The sequence below is a fragment of the Pongo abelii genome, chromosome 6, assembly GCF_028885655.2.
Source record: "Pongo abelii isolate AG06213 chromosome 6, NHGRI_mPonAbe1-v2.0_pri, whole genome shotgun sequence".
Lineage (NCBI taxonomy): Eukaryota > Metazoa > Chordata > Mammalia > Primates > Hominidae > Pongo > Pongo abelii.
In genome coordinates, this window is record NC_071991.2 from 130611943 (window position 1) to 130636057 (window position 24115).

A 24115-nucleotide genomic window follows, 5' to 3' on the forward strand; every position below is an offset into this window, starting at 1 on the left:
CTACGTGGAAACTGAACAACCTGCTCCTGAATGACTACTGGGTACATAACGAAATGAAGGCAGAAATAAAGATGTTCTTTGAAACCAACGAGAACCAAGACACAACATACCAGAATCTCTGGGATGCATTCAAAGCAGTGTGTAGAGGGAAATTTATAGCACTAAATGCCCACAAGAGAAAGCAGGAAAGATCCAAAATTGACACCCTAACATCACAATTAAAAGAACTAGAAAAGCAAGAGCAAACACATTCAAAAGCTAGCAGAAGGCAAGAAATAACTAAAATCAGAGCAGAACTGAAGGAAATAGAGACACAAAAAACCCTTCAAAAAATAAATGAATCCAGGAGCTGGTTTTTTGAAAGGATCAACAAAATTGATAGACCGCTAGCAAGATTAATAAAGAAAAAAAGAGAGAAGAATCAAATAGATGCAATAAAAAATGATAAAGGGGATATCACCACCGATCCCACAGAAATACAAACTACCATCAGAGAATATTACAAACACCTCTATGCAAATAAACTAGAAAATCTAGAAGAAATGGATAAATTCCTCAACACATACACCCTCCCAAGACTAAACCAGGAAGAAGTTGAATCTCTGAATAGACCAATAACAGGAGCTGAAATTGTGGCAATAATCAATAGCTTACCAACCAAAAAAAGTCCAGGACCAGATGGATTCACAGCCGAATTCTACCAGAGGTACAAGGAGGAGCTGGTACCATTCCTTCTGAAACTATTCCAATCAATAGAAAAAGAGGGAATCCTCCCTAACTCATTTTATGAGGCCAGCATCATCCTGATACCAAAGCCTGGCAGAGACACAACAAAAAAAGAGAATTTTAGACCAATATCCTTGATGAACATTGATGCAAAAATCCTCAATAAAATACTGGCAAACAGAATCCAGCAGCACATCAAAAAGCTTATCCACCATGATCAAGTGGGCTTCATCCCTGGGATGCAAGGCTGGTTCAATATACGCAAATCAATAAATGTAATCCAGCATATAAACAGAACGAAAGACAAAAACCACATGATTATCTCAATAGATGCAGAAAAGGCCTTTGACAAAATTCAACAACCCTTCATGCTAAAAACTCTCAATAAATTAGGAATTGATGGGACGTATCTCAAAATAATAAGAGCTATTTATGACAAACCCACAGCCAATATCATACTGAATGGGCAAAAACTGGAAGCATTCCCTTTGAAAACTGGCACAAGACAGGGATGCCCTCTCTCACCACTTCTATTCAACATAGTGTTGGAAGTTCTGGCCAGGGCAATTAGGCAGGAGAAGGAAATCAAGGGTATTCAATTAGGAAAAGAGGAAGTCAAATTGTCCCTGTTTGCAGATGACATGATAGTATATCTAGAAAACCCCATTGTCTCAGCCCAAAATCTCCTTAAGCTGATAAGCAACTTCAGCAAAGTCTCAGGATACAAAATCAATGTGCAAAAATCACAAGCATTCTTATACATCAATAACAGACAAACAGAGAGCCAAATCATGAGTGAACTCCCATTCACAATTGCTTCAAAGAGAATCAAATACCTAGGAATCCAACTTACAAGGGATGTGAAAGACCTCTTCAAGGAGAACTACAAACCACTGCTCAGGGAAATAAAAGAGGATACAAACAAATGGAAGAACATTCCATGCTCATGGGTAGGAAGAATCAATATCATGAAAATGGCCATCCTTCCCAAGGTAATTTACAGATTCAATGCCATCCCCATCAAGCTACCAATGACTTTCTTCACAGAATTGGAAAAAACTACTTTAAAGTTCATATGGAACCAAAAAAGAGCCCGCATCGCCAAGTCAATCCTAAGCCAAAAGAACAAAGCTGGAGGCATCACACTACCTGACTTCAAACTATACTACAAGGCTACAGTAACCAAAACAGCATGGTACTGGTACCAAAACAGAGATATAGATCAATGGAACAGAACAGAGCCGTCAGAAATAATGCCACATATCTACAAGTATCTGATCTTTGACAAACCTGACAAAAACAAGAAATGGGGAAAGGATTCCCTATTTAATAAATGGTGCTGGGAAAACTGGCTAGCCATATGTAGAAAGCTGAAACTGGATCCCTTCCTTACACCTTATACAAAAATCAATTCAAGATGGATTAAAGACTTAAATGTTAGACCTAAAACCATAAAAACCCTAGAAGAAAACCTAGGCATTACCATTCAGGACATAGGCATGGGCAAGGACTTCATGTCTAAAACACCAAAAGCAATGGCAACAAAAGCCAAAATTGACAAATGGGATCTAATTAAACTAAAGAGCTTCTGCACAGCAAAAGAAACTACCATCAGAGTGAACAGGCAACCTACAAAATGGGAGAAAATTTTCGCAACCTACTCATCTGACAAAGGGCTAATATCCAGAATCTACAATGAACTCCAACAAATTTACAAGAAAAAAACAAACAACCCCATCAAAAAGTGGGCGAAGGACATGAACAGACACTTCTCAAAAGAAGACATTTATGCAGCCAAAAAACACATGAAAAAATGCTCACCATCACTGGCCATCAGAGAAATGCAAATCAAAACCACAATGAGATACCATCTCACACCAGTTAGAATGGCAATCATTAAAAAGTCAGGAAACAACAGGTGCTGGAGGGGATGTGGAGAAATAGGAACACTTTTACACTGTTGGTGGGACTGTAAACTAGTTCAACCCTTGTGGAAGTCAGTGTGGCGATTCCTCAGGGATCTAGAACTAGAAATTCCATTCGACCCAGCCATCCCATTACTGGGTATATACCCAAAGGACTATAAATCATGCTGCTATAAAGACACATGCACACGTATGTTTATTGCGGCATTATTCACAATAGCAAAGACTTGGAACCAACCCAAATGTCCAACAATGATAGACTGGATTAAGAAAATGTGGCACATATACACTATGGAATACTATGCAGCCATAAAAAATGATGAGTTCACGTCCTTTGTAGGGACATGGATGAAATTGGAAATCATCATTCTCAGTAAACTATCGCAAGAACAAAAAACCAAACACCGCATATTCTCACTCATAGGTGGGAATTAAACAATGAGAACACATGGACACAGGAAGGGGAACATCACACTCTGGGGACTGTTGTGGGGTGGGGGGAGGGGGGAGGGATAGCACTGGGAGATATACCTAATGCTAGATGACGAGTTGGTGGGTGCAGCGCACCAGCATGGCACATGTATACATATGTAACTTACCTGCACATTGTGCACATGTACCATAAAACCTAAAGTATAATAATAATAATAATAAAAGAAAAAAAAAAAAGAAAAAAAAAAAAAAAAAAAAAAAGATTAAAAAAATGGAATGTAGTTTTAGGCTATATTATTAGAAATATAGTGTTCATGTTGTGGGATATAAAACCTCTTTCAGTTTGGAAGTATGTTGTATTCACTTCTCAGCACATCTGAGAGGCAGGTTAGTGAAGCCATTAAGAGCCATATGGCCCAGGTTTGAGGTCAGACTCTGCTCCTTAATGTGCCTTGAATAAAAAACTCCATCTCTTTATCTCTACAAAGAGGGATAAGTATGGTACTGATATGGTTTGGCTGTGTCCCCATCCACATCTCGTCTTGAATTTTAACTCCCACAATTCCCACGTGTCGTGGGAGCATCTCAGTAGGAGGTGATTGAATTATGGGGGTGGGTCTCTCCTGCGCTGCACTGTTCTCGTGATAGTGAATGAGTTTCACGAGATCTGATGGTTTTAGAAAGGGTAATCCCTGCACAAGCTCTATTCTCTTGTCTGCTGCCACGTGAGATGTGCCTTTCACCTTCTGCCATGATTATGAGGCCTCCCCAGCCACGTGGAATTGTAAGTCCAGTAAACCTCTTTCTTTTGTAAATTGCCCAGTCTTGGGTATGTTTTTATCGGCAGCATGAAACTGGATTAATACAGGTACCTACCTCATAAGGATGTTTTTGCAATAAATTAATTATTATGTGTAAGCCATTTAGATTAATGCCTGGCACATAGTAAGTTCTATGTGAGTGTTACCTGTTTTTGAGGGGACTTCAGATGAAAGCAAAAAGGATGGTGGGCTGCTGGAAGTCATGGTGTGGAAGAAACAGTTGAAGAAACTGGAGGTGTTTAACCCAAGAAAGAACTATTCAAAGTCCTTTACCATTTAAAGGGAAATTCTATGGAAGAAGGAATAGACATTTTTTTGTGTTACAGAAAAAGATGAGACTAGGATCAATGGGTAGAAATTATAAAGGGGCTGATTTTATTTTATTTTAATGGAAGGCTTTATAATAAGTAAAGCTGTTCAAAATTGCAGTGAATTGCTTTGTGAGCTGGTAGAGCTCTGTATTGCACAGAGGCTTAGAAGGCTGAAGAGAGGTTCATGACCTGGCTGGTGGGGTGAGCTCAATGACAAGTGTTCTCTTCTGCACTGCTGTCTGTTCAGGTTAAGGGACTAGTGATAATCCCACACTGAAATTTGCTGGGATTTGCTAGTGTGCGTGAGAACTTTCTCCCTAGAATTAGTCAGCTCTTTCATGCTTTGCTTTTTTTTTTTTTTTTTGAGATGGAGTCTCTCTCTGTTGCCCAGGCTGAAGTGCAGTGGCACGATCTCGGCTTACTGCAACTTCCGCCTCCTGGGTTCAAGTGATTCCCCTGCCTCAGCCTCCTGAGTAACTGGGACAACAGGCATAGGCCATTGCACCTGGCTAATTTTTTATATTTTTAGTAGAGACAGGGTTTCACCATATTGGCCAGGCTGGTCTCGAACTCCTGACCTTGTGATCGGCCCGCCCTGGCCTCCCAAAATGCTGGGATTACAGGTATGAACCACCGTGCCTGGCCTCTTTCATGCTTTTATGGTCTATCATTTATTAATTTTTATTGAATATTTATCTCAGACAAATATTTATTGTTTGAGACATTGTATTTCTGGTCTCATATTGCAGAAAAGAAAACAGAGCTTGGAAATAAATATTCACTGCCTACTATTGCTTGGCACCATGCATTCAATCCTTGAAGGAACCCAATGACTTAGATTTTATTATTGTTGGGAGACCATTCGCCTTGGGGCTCTTGTGTTTCTGAAGTTCTTGTGAGCCAGGCACTGATTGCCTTATGTTTTAGGTTATTTTGCCGAGGATGTTTGTTTAGCAAACAGCGTTGGAAGATAGAGATGGTCTCTCACTCCAGAGCAAGGGGCAGATGTGTTTCCAGTCCAGTCTCTGAGCTTAGATTCGGTTTTCGGAGCTCGGAGTTCTTCTCCAGGAGCTGCCTATGTGGGCAGGCTTCTCTTTGGGCCCATCTGCCTAACCCTTGTGGGACTTGGGGGCAAGGGGAACTGATGTGAACATACTGCACTTACGTCGCTTGCTGTGCTATGAGTGTCATCAAGTCTTTTGGACTTGAGGAGCTCTAGGAGTTTTGTGTCTTCTGCCAGCACCTGTGAAACTGTGGCTAACCTCTTAGCTTGTGAGTAGAATAAAATCTCAGCCTTCACCATTCTTGACATTAAGGAGGAATAAAGTGAGAATCAGAGAGTTTAAACCTAATGCCCACAGTTAAGTGATCTAGTATTTGGGGGCGGTGGGATTTTAACTTTTGTCTTCGGAGGGTGTACTTTTTATTATGTTATGGAAAAACGCTACTGCCTTTGCTGCTGCCATTACTACTGTTATTACTAGAACAATAATAGCTAACGACAACAACCAACATTTGTTGAGTGCTAATGACATACCAGGCCTTGTTTGATCTCATTTAATTCTCACTAACAACCCTGTGTGGAAGGTATCTTAGTATTTTCACTTTATAGATGAGCAAAATGAGATGCCATTACTAAGGTCTTGAGTAGTCAGTGGGGTGGAGGCACATTTCTAACCCAGGCAGCTTTACTCTGCCTGAAGAGACCCCACTCTGTAGCTGTTAGGAGTGCAATCTGAAAGCAGACCAACCTGAGTTTTAAATCCCCATACTATTCCTAACCTTCATTGTGTGAGGTGGTGTAAATTAATTTAACCTCTTTAAATCTCAGCTGTTTCATCTGTCAAAAGAGGGGAGGGAATAATAATAGGACCTACTCCAAAGGCCTGTTATGAGGATTAAACATACATTCTATAAAATGTGCAACACAGCTGGCTCCTGGCAGCTAGTAAGCCTCTCTAAATATTAGAGGCTATTATTATTTTTATTATCCTTGCTGCCTTCCTTTTCTCTAATTAAAAAAAAAAGCTTTAATGGTTTTGCACTCTGAGTTCTATAATGTAAATATTTTTTACTAAAGACAAAATACTCATCCTAGTTTACATCAAGAGGATACATTTTAAATACGGGGCAAAGCTGGCACAGGGTATTTCTTACATAAATATTTTCTTGAAAAAGGAAAATAGGAGGTAGAACCCCCAGTAGACCCAATTTACTCTCTAATCTTCATTTTAGTAACCCTTTCTGTTCCCTAAATAACTCCTAATGATCCAGTAATGTGTTAACAGTGACAGCTGATGCCAGAGAAGGTGTCCTCTCTGGGCCTGACATTTTCCTTAATGGTAATTCTAACTAGTTAAGGTAAACAATGTGAAATGTTTGGCATATTTTTTCCACAAATGGTAGTGGAGCGGAAATCATGAAAAGCCTTGTAAAGATGGCAAACCGATCTAGTGTAGCTTTGACAATTCTGTGACTGCCGTTACAAGGGGAAATAATAGAGTTAAACATCTAGGAACCCTTACCTTTGGGACAGTTGATAAATTGAAGGCAGTTTCTGATTGTGCTTTACTTTAGATTAAGAGCAAAGTTGTGTATCATTAAAACGACAAGAAGACATGATACATGCTAAGCTGCTCTGTACTCAAATATTGCAAGTAATCTTGGTAGCTCTATGTTTGAAGCCCAGTTTCGCTTACATTCTCCACTCTGATTTACTTTATAGTCAAACACTTGGGTGGTATGCTCTGCCTGCAAGAAACCTTGGAAGTAGTCTGGTTCAGGGCCACCAGTTTACAGATGAGGAAACAGGATCTCTCATGTAAAGGCTTTAAATCAAGTCTTGTGGTTCCCAGTAGTGTTCCTTTCCTGAGCATCCCACACTGTCCTGAGTGGCTTTTGCCCTTCCTTTCATTGCCTTTGTTCCTGCCATCCCCCTACCCGTATTCATGATATAGCTGATCTTTTGGCATTCCTAACACCTAACAAAAAGAATTATAAAATTCTTTTTGGAGGTTAGATTGAAGTCAAAGACTGGCCTGAATTTCCCTATAAATTGGAAAAGAAGTTTTATATATTATGTGGCTCATGAATTAAGATCCTTTGCTCTAAATGACAGTTCAGAGCAGACTATTGTACAGTATTTTGCTTGCAAATATCTAGAAGTGGATATGTGATTAATTTGCTGACAGACCATCTCTGAAAGCAGTTCTAATGATGGACTTATAATTGATGGCATCCATCATTGAGAACCTAAAATATCCCCCTCCCTAAATTAAAAAAGATAAATGAAATAAACTAGGCTGAATGTATAAGCTGACAAATCTGAGGGAATTTAATGAAACTCTAAATTACCACAGCCAACAGATAAGAGGAAAAGGTTCCTTTGTTACTGATTATAATACTAAATTAAAAAAAATTATCCGAGAAAGATAGTAGGGGAAACAAAGATCTGTGGTCCATGTATCAAACGAAGTTATTGAAATATTTTTAATATGTATCTCATTCCCTGGTTATTGTTGATTCATATCAATCTTGTTAGTGCTGTTCGAAGACTAGTAAATGCAGGAACCGTCCTGTAGGATAGCTTAGATTACTGCTGTTGTAAGAGAGTTTAGAATTAATATGACCTTATTTCCAGATTGCTGGGGGCTCCATACCAAATTCAGGTCATTCAAATGAGCTTTTCGGAAGGTGGTTCCTCAGTGTATAAGTAATTGTATCAGTTACTGTACTTTCAGCTATGTATGAAAAAGACCAACTGAAAGTGACTTAAACAATGGATATTTATTATCTCCCCTAACAAGAAGTCCTGAAGTAAGGCAGCTGCAGGGCTGGCTGCTTTGGTGGCCAGGGACATAGTGGTAGCTTGGCATTCCTCCTTGTTTTTCCTTCCATGGTTGTAACATGGCTGAAGTGTCTGAGTATCTTATCTTTGTACAGCGATACCTAGGGTTGGGAAAGGGACCTTTTCTTGTTATTATTCTTGCAGAAAATTGTTCCTAGTACTTCCTTAGGTCTGTCTCATTGACCAGACTTGTCACTGATAAGGAGAATGGAACAGTTCACTCAAATCAAGAGTTACCCAGTCTCTTGAACAGTTCATGCCTGCCTGCTATCTGATTAAAATCAGTTCTAATGCCAATGACAGAAGAGAAGGGCCCCTTGGATAGGCAACAACAAATTCACTTAGATGGGCTATTGAAATTTACTGTGAAGGAAGTTTTGTGTTTTCTGTCTGTAACTTATTTCATTTCCTAGTTAATAAGATGAATGTGCTTCACCTTTCTTTTGCATTTTACTTTCAAGTTTTACTCAGTTTGATATACTCTCTGCCTTCACCAGGACTCTGTCTACTAGTGACGATGTTGAAGACAGAGAAAATGAAAAGGGTCGCCTTGAAGAAGCCTACGAGAAATGTGACCGTGACCTGGATGAATTGATTGTGCAGCACTACACAGAACTGACGACAGCCATTCGCACATACCAGAGCATCACAGAGCGCATCACTAACTCCCGAAATAAAATAAAGCAGGTATTCCTCCCTTCTTGTCTGGTGATGGCAGCACTTCCCGTCAGTATAGGTGTTGCAGCTTGGAGAGGAGCCGTGGTAGTGGCTAATGGTCCTTAACAAAGTGATTCAAAATGCCACTTTTCAGGAGTTCTGCAGGTGTCTGGAAAGGCTGGCTGGGAAAGATCACAGAAGGCATCCTCGGCTGATTTCTCCCCTCCCCTGTGTCTTATCCCTGGTTCTGCCATTATTTCTCACTGCAGCGTGGAATGAGACAAGCAAGATGGCCTCCATTTGCTTGTGTCTTACGATCCATCCCTAACAAACTAGAAGGTGTACTGGCCCTTGTATTCTCCATTCTCATTCTAGCAGTTATTCTTGTATTTCACACATCTAAACAATAAAGCATAATATTCTGACTGTTGAGTCAATGCCTATTCTGAATCTTAGTGGCTGACTTATTTACACTCACATGAATTGGAGGGCAGCCAGTCGAATACCCTTTTATCTGAATCCAAACCACAGAAGAGAGAATGTCTCCTACATTGAGGTTGGTTGTGACTTGCCTGCATTTATTGTGCATTCTTGGTATTTTTTGGGAAGTGAAGAAATTTTAACCTGCGAATTATTTAAACATAAAATGAAATGTTTGTGAAAATAATTTTTTTTTTTTTTTTTTTTTAGAGTTGGAGCCTTGCTCTGTTGCCTAGGCTAGAATGCAGTGGTGCATCACTGAAGCCTTGAACTCCTGGGCTCAAGCAGTCCTCCTGCCTGAGTCTCCCAAAATGCTGGGATTATAGGTGTGACCCACCATGCCTGGCAAAAAACCAAAATTCTTGAATATCATGCTTTAATTGTGACTAATGTGTATTAATTTTTATTTTGTAGTTTTCTTTTCATGTTTTGGAACAGTTTTTCTTTTATTTGTTATTTTTCTCCCTTTTTCTCTTCCTTCCTTTCTTCCTTCCCCCACGTTCTTTCTGCCTCTCTCTCTCTTCTCCTACCCCTCCTTGCTCCCCTACTTTCTTCCTTTTGCTGTAGGTCCTTGAGAAAACTCTTGGTTCTTGGGTACTATGCCTTTAGTACCTAAAGGATAAAATGGGTTTGTAAGGAGTATTTTCATAATTGGCCAAAGGATGAACTGATCAAATAAGGGTTATGTAGTATAACATTATAGTTATGTGATTTTTAGTTGTATTTTTGAGATCACTCCTTTAATACCATTTAGTACTACTCTGTGATAAATAACAATAATTGCCACCACTTATTGAACACTGATTCTTTACAAAGGATGATTATGTCCAATCATCTCAATGAATTTAGAATTTAAACTCTAATCTCCCTGATTCTAAAGCCTTTGTTGCTGATTTTCAGGCATTTTTAAAGCAGCAGAAACTTTTTTTTTTAATGCGATATTTTGCAGAATACCAGCATATCAGTCATTAAGAGAGGCAGTGCTCTCCTCTTCTTTGGTTTTGGGGTGAGAGGTCCAAAGCATCATACTTGGTTCCCCCCACCACTGTGGGACTGAGGGATGCATAGACCGTGGTTTAAAATTCACTACCCTGTGCTTTGAGATTGGTTAGGGGACTGGCTGGCCTATATCTGCCCAGTAACAGCTGTGCATATGGCGTCTTCATGTTTTGTTTTCTGTCCATTAGACTTATATTATGATTTTGTAAGCAGATACATAAATTATGCTTCTACAAATACTGATGATATATGACTTTCAGCTTCTAAGAGTCTAGTTCCAGAATCAGTATGCTCTTAACCTTTTTGGAAGCCATGTGTTGACCTCTTTATATTTTAAAATTAACTGGGCATTTTTTTTTTTTTTTTGAGATGGAGTTTCATTCTTATTGCCCAGGCTGGAGTGCAATGGCGCGATCTCAGCTCACCGCAGTCTCCGCCTCCCGGGTTCAAGTGATTCTCCTGCCTCAGCCTCCCGAGTAGCTGGGATTACAGGCATGCGCCACCATGCCTGGCTATAACTGGGCATTTTTGAAAGGAATACTATAATTCTTTGCCTTTACAAGTGCTGAGTTCATCCTATGGATTTATCTGTGAAACTAGGTAAAGTTGTAGATCACTTGCTCTAGATTTAAAGTAAACTGTAGTCCATTTTGACCCAATATACTAAGCTCAAGAGGGGTCAATGAATGTATAGAGCTGCTGACCTTCTGGCTTTGCCTCAGGTAATCACAGCAAAGGTGAAGGACCTCATGGTATTTGTGTTTTCTGATTAGTCTGGTTGACTGAAAAGACTTTGTCCTAATCTCATGGGAAGCACCAGCAGTGATTTCTGCTTTGCTTCCCATCATTCTGAGTCGATAGCATCTTAGCTGCAAACAAAGAATGTTCGCCTGATATTGAAAAAGAGCCTTGTGTTGATCATTTCACATTTGTTTTAGTAGCCACGTTTCTTACCATCCTCATTTTCAGTATGCCAGAGTTTTGAGCAAAAGAAAATAACAATGAAAACTTTATTGTATCTGATAGTTGTCACGAAAGTAAATGTCATATTATTCTGGGTTATGAATTAGCTTCAATATTGGGTAGAGAAATAAGGGGTCAAAGCTCTTTTCAAAAGAGCCTTTAATAATTGATTAATGGGAAAATTTTTATTTTATTTTTATTTTTTTTTGTGTTGGGGGAAAATGAAAATGAATTTGTTTTTGACAATTTTGTACCATGACAGTCCATTTCTTATCACCGAGGAAACACTGATGTTTTCTTACTAATCTTTTCCTGTCATTTTTGGCTTTTAATTGCACTTTGGATTATATATGAAATATAGGTATGTATTTTTTTAAAGTGAAAACATGGATGATTCAGTAACGATTGGGCTACGTTATCTCAGAGCGAAGCAAGATGTTGAGAATGTGTAGATCTGAGTTGAAATTTTCTTTCTGTTCTCTGCCAAAAGAATAAGGATTCATGCAGCAAATATCTGTTGAGTGCCCGCTATGTTGCTCATTGTGTTTTAGGTGCTAGGGCTGCACAAATGGGAAACACCAGTTCCTGTCCTCATGGAGCTTATGTGCAAATGAGAGGATAGAAAACGAACAAATAGATAATGTTGAATAACATTTATGTAGTCTCTATGTATCGAGTGTCTGTTTTGTGCTGAGGATTGTTCTAGATTTTCACGTGTAGAAGTGAAGAAAACACAAACATTTCTGTACTTGTGGAGTTTACATTCTAATCAGGGGAGACAGACTACAGACTATAAGTGAATACATAAGTAAAGTGTGGTATAGCAGATGGTAGGAAGTGCTACACACACCCCCACCCACTCACCAAGGAGGGGAGACCAGGGAGTTGCTGTTTTAGCTGGGTTGGCCAGAAAGGGCTTCACTGAGGGCCCACATGAGCCAACACCTGAAGGAGGTTAGGGAGAGTGTCAGGAAGAGCATTCCAGGAAGAAAGGAAGCGGGTGCCCGGATCCTAAGTCAGGGGCATGATTGGAGGTTTGGAGCAGCAGCAAGGTGGTTGGTAAGGCTGAAGCAAAATGAGGCATGGGGAGAGTGGCAGGAGAGAGATGAGAGAGCTAGGGCGTGTGGTGTGGTGGGTGGGTGTAGGGAAGTCACGTAGGGTCTTGTAGGTCACTGGAAAGACATTGATTTTAATTATCAGTATAATGGGAAAAATGATTGTAATGCTTTGAGCACAGGAATAACATGATGTGGCTAACATCTTTTTTTTTATTATTATTATACTTTAAGTTTTAGGGTACATGTGCACAACGTGCAGGTTTGTTACACATGTATACATGTGCCATGTTGGTGTGCTGCACCCATTAACTCGTCATTTAGCATTAGGTATATCTCCTAATGCTGTCTCTCCCCGCTCCCCCCACCCCACAACAGTCCCCGGTGTGTGATGTTCCCCTTCCTGTGTCCATGTGTTCTCATTGTTCAATTCCCATCTATGAGTGAGAACATGCAGGGTTTGGTTTTTTGTCCTTGTGATAGTTTGCTGAGAATGATGGTTTCCAGCTTCATCCATGTCCCTACAAAGGACATGAACTCATCATTTTTTATGGCTGCATAGTATTCCATGGTGTATATGTGCCACATTTTCTTAATCCAGTCTCTCATTGTTGGACATTTGGGTTGGTTCCAAGTCTTTGCTATTGTGAATAGTGCCGCAATAAACATACATGTGCATGTGTCTTTATAGCAGCATGATTTATAATCCTTTGGGTATATACCCAGTAATGGGATGGCTGGGTCAAATGGTATTTCTAGTTCTAGATCCGTGAGGAATCATGATGTGGCTAACATCTTAAAAGGCCCACTCTAGCTGCTGTGCTGGGAATAGATTTCATTGGAGACCAAGGCAGATGAAGATGTTCATATTTGTGCATTGTCACCTTTTAAAGCTTGAGACCACAGAACTGTTTATGCTTCCCATTTGAGAGAGAGTCTCTCCATCACCTGGGCTGGAGTGCAGTAGCGCTATCACGAATCACCATAGCCTCGACCTCCCACACTCAGGTGATCCTCTTGCCTCAGCCTCCTGAGTAATTGGGACCATAGGTACGTTCCACCATGCCTGGCTAATATTTGATTTTTTTGCGGAGACTGGGTCTCCCTATGTTGCCCAGGGTGGTCTCAAACTCCTGGCCTCACGTGATCCTCCTGCCTTGGTCTCCTAAAGTGCTGGGATTACAGGTGTGAGCCACTGTGCCTGGCCTACATGTCTCATTTTTTGACATTACTTTCATATATTGATTTATATTATATTGGTAGATTCTATGTTTTTGAGGATAAAAGTGAGCTGACAGATGGATTTAACTTTCTTCCCTGATGGTCCAAGCTTTTTTTAAAAAAATTAATTATTGATTTATTTTAGAGATAGGGTTTCACTCTGTTGCCCAGGCTGGAGTGCAGTGGTGCCGTCATAGCTCACTGCAGCCTCAAACTCCTGGGCTCAAGGGATCCTCCTGCCTCAGCCTCTTGAGTAGCTCGTATTACAGGCACTCACCACCATGCCTGGCTAATTTTAAAATTTTTTTTATAGAGACGAGGTCTCAACAGAAGGCTCATAGGCTCAGCCTTGATACCATGTACAATTGATCAGGTCAAGTAATGTGGACAATAAGCAAAATAACTGGGCAGGCAGTTCTATTACTTCTGAATGCATTGTAAAATTGCTCAAAATGAGATGTTATTGCATTGGTAAACCTCCAATTCCATAGGTTCTGCCAGTGTCTCTCATAATAACAACTGACCAGCTTATTGCAGCAGCAGCACCAAAAGAAATGGATACGAGTTGATATAAATTGGGGACTTGGGCCAAATAAATTGGTATGTTTCTCTATGGTATACTAGGTGAATGAGATGACCTCAGATTTCTTTAAAGTTAGAAAGTAGTCTAGTGCTTATCACTGGAGCAGGGTAGGTTGAAGGGAGATACTTGGCTTTGTTGTGACGTGCACACAAACACTTAACATTTCATTCCAATTTTGACCACCCTGTTGGTGCTAGATCAAGCTCTGAATCTCATTTTTCTTGCCTATAATGAGAAATAACTGTATACGATTATTCAAGTGAAGTTGTTAGGGCTTAATCATTGAGTAATGAAACATTCATTATTTAGTAGATACCTAAAATAATTCTGGCTTTTAAATGTGATTATACCTTGAAAGTTAGAATTAGAACGAGGAGTAACCTTAATATAAAAAAATGTCCTAGTAGAACAACATGGTTTGCTAGGAAGTTATTTACAGCCCAAATATAAGATGGAGAATTCTAGCTGCTTGTATGAGAAAGGGAAGAAGGCCTTTGGTTTCTAGAAATGGACATGCTAAACAGTGGGTAATAATGAGATATAATTTTAAATGTGTGCAGCACTCTAGAGCACATTAATGCAGTTGCTGGAACCATGAGGTGATCTTTCCATTAAGTTCAGGTGTGTGTGTATTTGTGTACTGTATTCGGTCTCTGCAGCTCAAAGGAAGGTATTGGAAAGCGTTGAGGGGAGCTTCTCAGAATTTCAGAACTTAGAGTGGCAGCTGAAAAAACCCGGAGAGATAAAGCACAGACAGTACAAGTTTGAAGGTAATTTAAAAATGATCTGTAGTTCTAAAAGGCTTTTAAACAGAACAATGAATGGTATTTCCGAGGTTCGTTCTTTCCAGGTGCTTTCTATAAGACTCCATGGAAAAAATTGGGTTGGTCTCTTACGGCAGGAGAAAACCTATGATAGTGCTTATATGTAGATTTACTTGCGCCAATAAAATTCAACAAAAACAAAGAAGACATCTCAGTATTTTATACTTTTAAAATTAAGAGTAATGTCAACACATTAATTTTCATTTACTATCCTTGCCTCCTAGATAACTTTTTAGAATATTTCTAGTCTGTAGTTTCAATGAGTTGTTTGCACATTTTTGTATTTTATTGCAGATAATATGCATACTCAGAGGCATTCCCTCCCTTCTTTATCTTTTCCTTGAACCAAATTCAGTACTTTTCTTTTCTATTTTTTTTTTTTTTTGGAAAGAGTCTCGCTCTGTCGCCCAAGCTGGAGGGCAATGATGTGATCTCGGCTCACTGCAACCACCGCCTCCCGGGTTCAAGTGATTCTCCTGCGTCACCCTCCCAAGTAGCTAGGATTGTAGGCACCCACCACCACATCTGGCTAATATTTGTATTTTTTAGTAGAGATGGGGTTTCACCATGTTGGCCAGGCTAGTCTTGAACTCCTGACTTCAGGTAATCTGCCCAACTTGGCCTCCCAAAGTTCTGGGATTACAGGCGAGAATGATCACATCCGGACAAATTCAGTACTTTTCTGATTTTGTGACTTAAAAGTTATGGTCTTCCCCAGGCCTGTGTCCGTCAGCCCCTCTCACTGTATATATCTCTGGTCTTCCTCTCACAAATGCTAAGGCAGTTTTATTCAAAGCGCCCCTTAGCTTTTCTCACCCCTTTATCTTTTCCAAGAGAGGGCTGCAAAAATCTCAACTTCTCTGCTGTCTGTATCATCTCACATTTCTATTCACAATAGCCTCTTGGGCTTTGTTTTCCTTCTTTTCTCTTTTTCTAATAGTCTCTAGTGAGGGTGACTTGCAGATTTTGTGAAATTCTAGCTATTGCTGAACAGGTGATTATGAGCAACTGTGAAGTTACTGAAACTCTGAGAAAGCAAAGGAAATTTGTCTCTGACTTGATATCGTGGTTTGAACAACCTCACTTTTCACGCATTTGTTTCAGGAAGAAACAGAGTAACATAATTTTTCAATCTTAATTATACTTATAAATTAAATTGAAATGAAAATACTGTCATCACATTTATAAAAGTAGAACAGAGTTTTGAGAAATAAATGTTTCAGTGTAATTTGGTACTTTTCTAACATTTGAATGTTATTCATTGATGGGTATAGCCCTGTTTCTTCCTATTAAAAAAACCTTTTTTTTTTTTTAATTTTTAACAATTGACAAATAAAAATTACATATATTTGTAGTAGACAGCATGATGTTTTGAAATATGTATACACTGTGGAATGGCTAAACCAAGCTAATTAACATACACTTCACCTCACATGCTTATCAGTTATTTGTGGTGAGAATACTTAGAATCTACCTTTTCATCAATTTTTAGGCATACATTGTTATTAACTGTAGTCACCATGTTGTACAATGGGTTTCTTGAACTTACTTCTCTTGTCTAACTGAAGTATTGTATCCTTTGACCAACATCTTCTCAACCCGTCCTCTCACCCCGAGCCCCTGGTAACCACTGCTCTACTTTCTGCTTCTATGAGTTTGACGTTTTTAGATTATACATGTAAGGGAGATGATGCAGTATTCATCTTTCTGTGTCTGGCTGATTTCACTTAACATAATGTCCTCCAGGTTCATATGTGTTGTTGCAAATGACAAGAGTTCCTTTTGTTTTTGAGACAGGGTTGCACTCTGTTGTCCAGGCTGGAGTAAATGGTGAGATCTCGGCTCACTGTAGCCTTGACTTACGGAGCTCAGGCGATCCTCCCACCTCAGTCCCTCTGCTATCTGGGACCACAGGTGCATGCCACTCTGCCCAGCTAATTTTTTGTGGAGATGGGTTTTCACCAGGTTGCCTAGGCTGGTTTCAAACCCGTGGGCTCAAGTGATCTACCCACCTCAGGCTCCCAAAGTGGTGGGATTACAGGTGTGAGCCACCGTGCCCAAACAGATTTCCTTGTTTTTAAATGCTGAATGGTATTCCATTGTGCTTATACCATATTTTCTTTATCCATTCGTCTGTTGATGGACACTTACGCTGCAGTGGTCATGGGAGTGCAGATATCTTTTTGACATATTGACTTCAATTCCTTTTGATATAGACCCTGTAGTGAGATTGTTGGATCATATGGTAGTTCTGTTTTTTAATTTTTTGAGGAAACTCCATACTATTTTCCACAGTGGCTGTATTTTCCATCTTTATTGAGGTATAGTTTATGTACAGTAAAATGCCATATTTTCAGAGTGCAGTGCAGTGAGTTTTGGCAAAGGTATATATCACTGAATGTGTTACCATCACCCCAGAGTTCTCTCCTGCCTTTTTGCGGTCAGTTCTCTCTCACATCCTGCTCCAAGCAACTGCTGATTTGAATTCTGGCACTACTGATTAGTTTTGCCTATTCTGGAACTTCGTACATTATTCCCTCTTTTGTGTCTAGCTTCTTTTGCTTGGCATAATGTTTTTGAGATTCTTCATTGTTTCTTCCTTTTTGTGGCTGACTGAGCCTATCCCCCAAATTCTAAAATAACATTTTTCATGACTGTGACTTTCTAATCATAAAGCAGAAGCCTCAGGGCAATTTAGTATTAACAGTTCCTGTAGTTTCTTTGGTCTGTAGCTTTGTTAGCTCGGTTTAGAGAGTTTTGGTGTGGTCATTTTCTACCCAGCCTGATGCTAATTTTTTATCCCCCGCAAATTCTATTTCACTTTTCCTTCCATGTAGTAAGCAAAAGTGAGAAGTGAGCTGATTACATTGTACATATCCTAGTGTGAAGTGACACAATTGTCTTTTTCCAATCAGATAGGAGTTTGCCAAGCTTTACTGACACCGTGTAAGTTTGTCCCCGACTCTTGATCAGGAGCCTAGTTGGGTGTTGTATAACATAAGATTTATTTTTAACTGTTTCCATAGTAACTGTTACACATAGAGGAAAAAGCTGAGAACTATAGTAGCAAGGTGATGTGAGCAGGATATCAGAAATCAGATTCTAACAGATTTGAACTAAGATTTAAAATGGAATGATTTAATAGCTGGAGTCCTTAACTCAGAGACTAAGAACTCCAGTGGAATTTAGGAATGGCTTTGAGAGATATGTGTTGTTTTTTTTTTTTTTTTTTTTTGAGACAGAGTCTCACTCTGTCGCCCAGGCTGGAGTGCAGTGGCGCGATCTCGGCTCACTGCAAGCTCCGCCTCCTGGATTCACGCCATTCTCCTGCCTCAGCCTCCTCAGCTGGGACTACAGGTGCCTGCCACCACGCCTGGCTAATTTTATTTTTGTATTTTTAGTAAAGACAGGGTTTCACTGTGTTAGCCAGCATGGTCTCGATCTCCTGACCTCGTGATCTGCCTGCCTTGGCCTCCCAAAGTACTGGGATTACAGGCGTAAGCCACCGTGTCCGGCCTGAGAGATATGTTTAAAAGTCAAATAAAGCCACAAATGATGATAAAAGACTGGACTCTCCTACCTCATCCTACCCCAGTCCCAGTTCCAACATCTCAGAGATGCTGACTTTTACTCTTTTAGTTTTTCTTTTTTAGGTATTTCTATTTCTAATAGTAGGCTTGTGCTGTGTTTTTTATTTTAAATGTTTTATATTAACTTCCAACTATGGAAGATGAGGACTTAGCCCCCTTCCCAATCTCTCCCCATCCCACTACATCCTCTTCCTTCATCCTCTCTATATAGTTGTATTCTAGTTTTGGTTAAATAGATGATCAGTGCTTACCTTTTTATAACTACACTAATATGTACATCTAAGCCATACAGCATACTGTGATTATGTTTTCTCTTGTGCGATTGCGTTGTTGTTTTCCTGGAGTTACTGATTGGATTGTCCTGTTGCCTTTCTTCTGTATTGTATTTCCTGGATCCCTTGTTTCTTCTCTTCTGTTTTCTCTTGTAGTGGTGGAACACATTCTTCAGTAGTTTGCTGAGATATGGTGCATATAAAATTGAGTTTTTGAGAGCCTGCAAGCCTGAAAATGTCTTTATTCTTTCCTCATACTTGATTGATAGTTCTTCTGGGAAATACTTCTCTCTTAAAATTTTGAAGGTATATCGTTCCTTTGTCTTGTAGCTTTTAATGTTGCTGCTGAGAGAAATCCGATGTCATTCTGATTCACAAGGCTTTGTATAGGTCCTGTTTTTTCCTTTTTTTTTTTTTTTTTGACAGCTTTTATGATTGTCTCTTTATCCCTTGTGTTCTTACATGTCAGAATAATGTGTCTTGGCTTGGGTCTTTTTGACTTCCATTTTCTTGAGCACTTGGTGTGCCTTTTCAATCTGAGAATTCATGTTTTGACATGTTCTGGCATTTTTTTTTCTTTCTTCTTCTTCTTGTTTTTTTTTTTTAAAAGAGCTGGAGTCTTGCTTTGTTGTCCAGGTTGGATGCAGTGGCACGATCATGGCTCTCTGCAGTCTCAACCTCCTGGGCTCCAGTGATCCCACTGACTCAGCCTCTTGAATAGCTGGGACTACAGGCATGTGCCACCATACCTGGCTGATTTTTTAATTTATGGTGGAGACAGGGTCTCCCTGCATTGCCAAGGTTGGTCTTGAACTCCTGAGCTCCAGCAGCCCCCCACCTTGGCCTCCCAAAATACTGAGATTATAGTAAGACACTGCACTGAGCAGGCAGTTTTAAAAAAAATTATTTAATTATTTTTTAACTATTTTTCTCTACTCCATTTGTTTCACTTTTCCTTCCTTGGAACTCCTATCTGGTAAGTGTTGGACCTTTTGGATCAATCCTCTTGTTCTGTTTTACCTCCTATCTCATTTTTTGGTGTTTTCTTGTTTGGAGATTTCCTCAAGGATACCTTCTAACCTTTCTATTGGAGTTTTAAAATTTCTATTTTAATTTCTAAGAGTTGTTTTTCATTTCTTGAAAATGTTTATATCGTCCTGTCCTTGGTTAATTGATGTAATAGCTTCTTTTATTTTTCCTAAGGATGTTAATTATAGTTTAACAAAATTCTGTTTCCTGCATAGTTTCTGTTCCCTCATGTCCTGCTTCAGTAATTTTCTCTGTTTTGATGCCTGTCATTCCATTCTGCAGGCTTTCTGTGCATGTCTGGTGATCCTTGGCTAGCCATTTGTGTGTAAGAGGCAGGCACTACAAACCTGATTGGAAGCTCAGAACATGTTATGGAGCTTGTCCATAATGATTGGGTAGGGACTCAGCAGTTTCTTCAGTGAAACCTCAGATGTCACTATCTGTATAGGTCTTCACTTGGACCAGTTCACTTTCCCAAGGGAGAAGCCATTTGTCTTCTGTGTTGGGGTGAAAAGTCAAGCTGTCAGTGTTTTGGAGCCTAACTATTGACGGAGACCGAGGGTCCATGGGGGCTGAGGATCATACTGTTTAATATGTCCCACTTTGACTTCATCCTCCTGTTTTCTGTGCAGTGTCTCATGCCTCCCTCTCAACCATGCCTGGCATTTCCTTGTCTAGATCCTGTCCAATTCAGTTGCTCCCAATTTGGCCAATGCTGTGGGGGAGGAAATTACCCATGTGTGTGGCTTGATGGGGATTTGGGACTCAAAATACTCCTATAGAAACTTTTAACTCAGTACCCCTGCCATTAGTATACTTGGTGCCTCCTTTTTGGTGTTAGTAAATCCTACTCCAGGCTAAGGTTTTCAGATTTCTCTGGCCTGCTAATTTAGTTGCCTACTGTCCATCTTCTTGCTAGCTTCCACAGTTTTGTTACCATCTCTTATTTGCTGTTCTTCCTCTCTGTTCTCTCTTTATGCTACAAAAAATTTCTTTGCTGTTACCTTGGTGGGATTGCAGGAAGGAGTAGAAATAATTGGAATCATCTTCATCAGATTTACAAAGAGGTCTATGACCCCCCAAATTAATAATCAGTCTATTATACTTTTTTTTTTTTTGAGATGGAGTCTTGCTCTGTTGCCCAGGCTGGAGTGCAGTGGCGTGATCTTGGCTCATTGCAAGCTCCGCTTCCCAGGTTCATGCCATTCTTCCACCTCAGCCTCCCAAGTAGCTGGGACTACAGGCACCCGCCACCATGCCCAGCTAATTTTCTGTATTTTATTTAGTAGAAACAGGGTTTCATCGTGTTAGCCAGGATGGTCTCGATCTCCTGACCTCGTGATCCGCCCACCTCAGCCACCCAAAGTGCTGGGATTACAGGCATGAGCCACTGCGCCTGGCCTATTATACTTATTAAGAGAGGTTACAAGGTCGTCTTATTCAAGACTTTTTTTTAACGTGGGAGAGTTTCATAGAAGCATGATTTTGGTGTTGTCATGAAGTTGTAGGAAAGGATTAGATGCTTTCTCAAGAAACCTTTTAATCTTAGCATTTTGTCCTCGTATTTTCCGTACTTGTTGGATGAATGTTGAAATTTAGTTTTGTAATCACCAGAGGCATAGTGTCAGTGAATATTTTCATCACGACACCAAGTCTTGTAGAAGAACAATATAGATTTTCAGTTACCAAAATATGGTAGACTCTTTGCACTGATGGACATGTCCCATGTATTGATGAAGGTTTGGATTATACAGGTGGGTGCATTTGCCAAAACTTACCACGTGGTACACTTGAGACGCATTCATGGGTAAATTTTACCTCAAACAGAAGCCAGAAAGAAAACTGTAAAGAAATATTAAACTCAAATTTAAATGAAAATACATGTGAGGACTATCAAAAATATATGAAAGTAGTTCTGTGAATTTTGAAAAATCATGGTTTTTAAAATTTTTCCGTGTTGAAAAAATGGAAAATTTTCATTTAGGGGAGCAAATAAAAACTTATTCCTATCACGTGCATCACAACTACCTCCTCCATTCCTCTCCTCTCCCTTTTATTTTGTCATGTTTTGCCTATGCTAGTCACTATACCGTGCAGATCTACAGGTGGTGGAGATTGTCTTATTTAATATCTAATATTCAGAATGCAAGGCAAAAAAGCCTTGGTATGTCGTTTTATTTTCATATTATCTCTGGATGTGCCTCTTCTCTTTTGGAAGCTGGGGTTACTTTTATTTTAGTTAAGTTGAGCACCCTGTTTCTTAGTTTTAAACTTTAGCTGGAGTTCTAGAGCTAGAAGCTTGGACCAAGTGACGTATCAGCTGGATAGGAAATTTGCAAGCATTGGGGAAGGTATAATAGCATGGACTCTCACATTGATCATTCTCCTTTTAGATATATTAATATTTATGAGGTACTTCATATTTTCAGAGTGCTTTCTCTTTAGTAATGTTTTCTAGATGCACTCAAAGGTAGGTTGGGAGTAGTTTTCTCATTTCATGGGAGTGAAATTAGAGAGAGGTGGAGATGTGCCCAAGTGAGTCTATGTCAGAACCAGGATTAGAATTTTGGAGGCAGACCAAGGAGAGTAAGTGGCAGTGGGAATTAGGAACTGCTGCATACAGTAGTACCAGTGAAGACTACTAACCAGATTATAGGTTTAGACTGGCAAGACTTTGGACTGACCCAAGACTGAATCTGTTTTATTGTAGGTAAAAGAGAACCTACTTTCATGTAAGATGCTGCTGCACTGCAAACGGGATGAGCTTCGGAAACTATGGATTGAAGGAATTGAGCATAAGCATGTCCTGAACTTGTTGGATGAAATTGAGAATATCAAGCAAGTGCCTCAAAAGCTGGAACAGTGCATGGCCAGCAAGCACTATCTCAGTGCCACTGACATGCTGGTAAGAGAACAGCCTGTGCTAAGGGTCATTTTTGTTAAGATGTAAAAGCACTCTCTTTTGTTCTCTCTGAATCCTGTAATCCATGTAGCACATTACAAACTGCCCTCTTGGGATTCATGAGCCCTTGCAGGTGAAGCCTGGCTATTTCTCTTTCTAATTCCAGTGTTTGAAATGGTAGGTGATTATTATTTATGTATTATCTGTCTTTGTAACAATGGCAAGAAGTATAATAGTAAGAAACCAGTACTTAAATCAGGTTAGAATGGTAATGAGAGGTGTTTTTTAGCTTCAGAGAAAGATAGTTAATGAATCCAATTTTAAACAATGAAATCTACATGAGACAGAACTTCTGAAGATTTATAGACTAGTGTTCCACACATTTTTTGAAGGAATTTTTACATTAGGGCTTTGTTCTTTTCCTTGAAATTGATAAGAAATAAAATTTTGGGAGACTAATACTGGAAGCAACTTTATTGAGCAAGAGTACTCCACAATCTAGCCTTTAGCCTCTATCTTAGTCCATTGTGTATGCTCCTTTTTGAATTGCTGAAAGTTCCCAGAAGGATGCAGTTGGTGGTTCATGTGGCTAAGCGTCAAGAAGATGAATAAAAAATAGAAATACAGAGTTTGCTTCCTAATAATCCTAACTTTCCCAAGTCCTGTGGCTCTTAGAGAGGGCTGCTCTTTCTCCCTTCCCTTCTACCCACCCAGTCCCACTTCCATCTCATTCAGAGTTGGTTAAGGAAGCTCTCTATAGGAGCTCTCAGCAGCAGATGGGCTGTATTTGAATTGTTGTTTTTTTCTTCCCCACAATAGGTGAAAGTCCTTTGCCTTTGTTTAACCAAATTAGATTGGCTTTAACACTGGAAAAAACACTGAGGGGAATTGGTAGGGACACAGATTAAATGCTCTAAGTGGTTCTAATTCATTCAGACTTCCAAGAGGAATTTTGCTAAAACTCCTTCATAAGAAGCTTTTTAAGGAAATTTGGTAACCAAGGAGTGAGAAGTGCCATGATATTCTATCAGATATTAAAACCTGGTTATGTGATAAGACCGAATGGTCAATTTCCACAGTGGAAGGAGATTAATAATGGTTGGCCCTTGGCTGGGAGTTTGAGGCTGCATTGAGTCATGATCATGCCACTGTACTCCAGCCTGGACGATAGAGCAAGACTGTCTCAAAAAGAACCCCAATAAACAACAAAAAAAGATTGACTCTTGGGAGTGACAAAAGAATTGGTTATTTTCAGCATCTTATTCAAAGTGGCAGCTTCTTTAATAATAATGACTATAGGGTGTCTGATAGAAAAAAATTACTTTTCACCTTTAGTGTTGATTTATGCATTATGAATGCATACTTGTCCTATATTCTCAAGATTCAGCAATCAGAATAGATAAGCATGTATACATTTGTGTAGCAAATATACATCTATTTGAATCACGATTTTTTGGAGTGGGCTTGCTTTTAAGTAA

The 24115-nt window shown here is 39.6% G+C and overlaps 1 protein-coding gene across 9 annotated transcripts in view; it reads left to right on the plus strand.

The window, feature by feature from the left end:
• Window positions 1-24115, plus strand: part of EXOC4 (exocyst complex component 4) — an 870395-nt gene that overhangs the window by 19313 nt on the left and 826967 nt on the right. For all 9 annotated transcript variants that reach the window (XM_054558840.2, XM_054558838.1, XM_054558839.1 and 6 more), the window contains 2 exon segments: window positions 8560-8749; window positions 22446-22640. In XM_054558840.2, coding sequence (XP_054414815.1) covers window positions 8560-8749; window positions 22446-22640 — 385 coding nt within the window.